Below are 3326 nucleotides of genomic sequence, written 5' to 3'. Positions count from 1 at the left end.
CACCGCGTCGCGGAAAGGCCCCTCGCCGCAGATCCCCTGCCCCGCTCCCCCAGCCTCGCAGAAGCCGCCGTCATTAATATTGGAGGAGGCAAGGATTTTCCTGCTGAATCGAGAGCCTGGCCTCATGAATAGTTCGTCGCGAGTTCTACTAGGATTTCAGAAACATTTCGTTTTTGACAACTTCGGGGCGTTTAATAGAAGCGGTGGAACCATAAAGGCCCCGCAGGAGTTTTCGCAATCCAGCAATTAATCACCGCGAAAGTTAAAGTGAAAAGTACGGACGTACGGAATTCTGTTTAATAAACGCCAAGCTCCGATAGCAGTTTTGCCCTGAACCTGCCTCTCTGATGTAGGTCAGTTACACTAAGAATTTAACCATTTTCTGCTTCAGAGACTTCAAAGAGTAAGGCCGTTAAAGAGCAGTAAAAGTTTGTTTACTTAAGAAAAACACTGTCATTAAGGGATGAGCTCTCCTGGTTAATGGCTGTACCTGTTCCGAACCGACAAGAAGCTGGCTCAGATACAAGTTGTGTGACCCGGGGATACTCCTTTCTTCTCTAAAAGGGGGCCGAGAACATAGCAGAGAAACACAACTTTGATATTGCATCCCCCCACGCACAGACGAACTACTCATAGAGCAATGGAAAAATAATTAGGTGACGAGTGATGGTTACTGTAAAATCTCTGTGCTATGTTTAGACGATACCGGTACGAATTTAGTATATATGTCATGCATATTATATCACGTCGAGTTATATCATAAAAATGCAACTCCTCTAAGGTCAGGCCATATATCGAGCATGGGGGAAGGGAAGTTTTATGAACCGAAGGGCGAAAAAAATCGTTTGGCTGTAAGCAGATCTTACAATAGGATTATGTAGTTTCCCTAGCAGTGCATAAGGCTGTACAGGAGGGGGTGGGAGGTGGAAAAACCCTACACTGGAACAGATTAAATTTTCCAAAAAGGGCTTATTTCTTATCTTCTTCTTCAGAAAAAAAGCCAGCGCTACAGACTACAAACACCGGCTGCTAAACTAATTAATACAACTTCACAAGCTGCTCCGGGAAGTGTGAAAACTTTCTACGTGCAATTTCATTAATTATAAATGCTTTCCTGGCCGGAAGAATTCAAACATAGTTTTGGAAGATCGTCCATCGAGTTACTTTCCTTTCTGTTAACTAGAACTAACAGATGTTTCTGACACATGTCCCAATTTCGCTTAAGAGTTCTGCAAATGACATTTCAAAATATACAGGCCGAAACAATACCGGGTTTTCTTTTCCTTTTTTTTCCTCCCGAGAATCAAAACTTTCAACTGCCCATATTTGCGAATGCACAGAGTCGTTGGATGGCAATGCTCATTAAAAAATGTCACTGTTATTCAGATCAAACATTTGAAACTCCCTCTGACCAAAACAAAACTGTTGAACGAAAAGGTCGCAGCTGTGTTATTCTCACAATGTTAGAACAGCAGCATCTCAGCGACATCAGTCAAAACTGACTAGACAAGTTGTAACTTCTATTGTTCACTTTTAATTTGTGAGCTTGCACAATGATTTCATTTTTTTCCAACTACTTTAAACTGCCAAAAAAAAATTCCTTGCCTGTGTGAATAAGCAGAAATAGTAGCTATATCTCTCAATATTGACACAGATCTACCCGAATAAACATTACAACAGTCTCTCCGCACAATCAGAAAAAATATGGATGTGAATTCTGAGATTTGTTCTCGCTCTCCCTTTTTTCTCTTTTCCTTTTCTTATCTCCCCCCCTCCCCGCAAATGGCAAAGAAGCAAACAAATCTGAGAATTTATTTTCCAGAAGTWCTTGGCGTGCATTCAATAACAACGCAAAGGATACATTAAAAACAAAACAAAGCAAAACAGTATGCTGAATAACACAGAGAGAGAGTAAAGAGAGCTTTACATACTGACCTGTATGAGTTCTTTTGTGTATTTTGAGATTCTCTGATCTGGCAAACACTTTGCCACAGCCTGGGAAAGGGCAGGGGAAAGGTTTTTCACCTGTGTGGACTCTGATGTGATTTACAAGTTTATATTTGGCCTTGAAAGGCTTCCCTTCTCTTGGACACTCTTCCCAGAAACATATGTGATTGGACTGCTCGGGTCCTCCAACGTGCTCCACCGTGACATGAGTCACCAGCTCGTGCATCGTGCTGAAAGTTTTCGAGCATAATTTTTTGGGAGTCTGGTCCAACTCAATCCACTTACAGATGAGTTCCTGTTTGATGGGCTGCCTCATGTAACGAAAGAAGGCACCCGGGCCGTGGTGTGGAGCCAGATTCACGTTCAGATTCATGCCACCGTAGCTATGAAGCGAAGAAGCAGCAAAAGGATCTGTCCTGGAGGCTGGTACTTGAGTGAAATGTTCAGACCTGGCGTACATTTCTCCAGGTAACCCCAGTCTTATCTGTCCGTTTAGATGGCCACCTGGAGCTGCATGGGGAGGCTGCTCATGGAGTCCAGTGAACAGAGAGGGATTCCCAGCTTCTGAGTGGTGGTGGTGACCATGGTGTCCGGGGCAGCTACCTGTTGTTGAGACAAACAGTCCGTGGTGAGAACTTGCAGCGGGGTGCTGCTCGGTCAGCCCTGGCATGACTGGGGCCGGCAGGTCTCTGCGTATGAAGAAGTCCCTACCTGCTGCAATAGCCTGGGCTGGGTGAGAGACGGGGTAAGGGACTGCTGTTGACTGCGCCGGGCCAAATGCTCCTGTTTGACTAGAGACCACCTCAGCTTGGCCTGCCATATGACGATGATGATGATGATGATGATGRTGGTGGTGGTGGTGGTGGAGCTGGTGGTGGGGATGAGGGGCTGGGCTGAGCTTAAGGGCCGCGGGGTGATGCTGAGGAGGAGGCTGAGGAGGAGGCTGGTGCCCCATGTGTTCTGGCCGGAGCAGATGCGGCCCCAGGCGGGCCTCGGCGGCGGGCTGCCGCGGGTGCGCGGCCGTGGCGCGGGGGTGCCCGGCGAGGCCCGGGAAGCCCGTCATGCTCTGAGGGGGGTGGTGGTGGCGGCGAGGAGCCCCTGCCAAGTCTACTAATCTCAGCGCCGTGTTCCGCCTGGAGAGTGCAGCAGGGTCCATCACTGGGATCCCCAGAGCATCCACGCTCATTAGCTTCTAACGCTAAAAAGTCACCTGACAGCGGGGAGGAGAGAGAGAGAGAGAGAGAAGGAAAAAAAAAACTTTTTTTTTCTCCCACCAAAAGTTTCCCGGTCCCGCTGCCCCGTCGGCGGGGCGCACGGGCGGCGCTGCCAGCGGGGGGGTTGTTGGGATTTCGGTGGCGTGTTTTTGGTGGCTGCTGCAG

At 48.0% G+C, this 3326-nt stretch overlaps 1 protein-coding gene across 1 annotated transcript in view; it reads right to left on the bottom strand.

The window, feature by feature from the left end:
• The window catches only part of ZIC4 (Zic family member 4), a 33826-nt gene extending 30693 nt beyond the window's left edge, over positions 1 to 3133 (bottom strand). The window contains exons 1-2 of the mRNA XM_026058079.1: positions 2659 to 3133; positions 1936 to 2550 (exon numbers count right to left, since the gene is read on the bottom strand). Coding sequence (XP_025913864.1) covers positions 1936 to 2550; positions 2659 to 3133 — 1090 coding nt within the window. The remainder of the gene's footprint in view (positions 1 to 1935; positions 2551 to 2658) is intronic.
• Between the last annotated feature and the right edge of the window lie 193 nt (positions 3134 to 3326).

Source organism: Apteryx rowi, unplaced genomic scaffold (assembly GCF_003343035.1).
Source record: "Apteryx rowi isolate R43461 unplaced genomic scaffold, aptRow1 scaffold_142, whole genome shotgun sequence".
In the NCBI taxonomy this organism is placed as follows: domain Eukaryota; kingdom Metazoa; phylum Chordata; class Aves; order Apterygiformes; family Apterygidae; genus Apteryx; species Apteryx rowi.
This window is presented reverse-complemented; position numbering and strand designations above follow the sequence as displayed.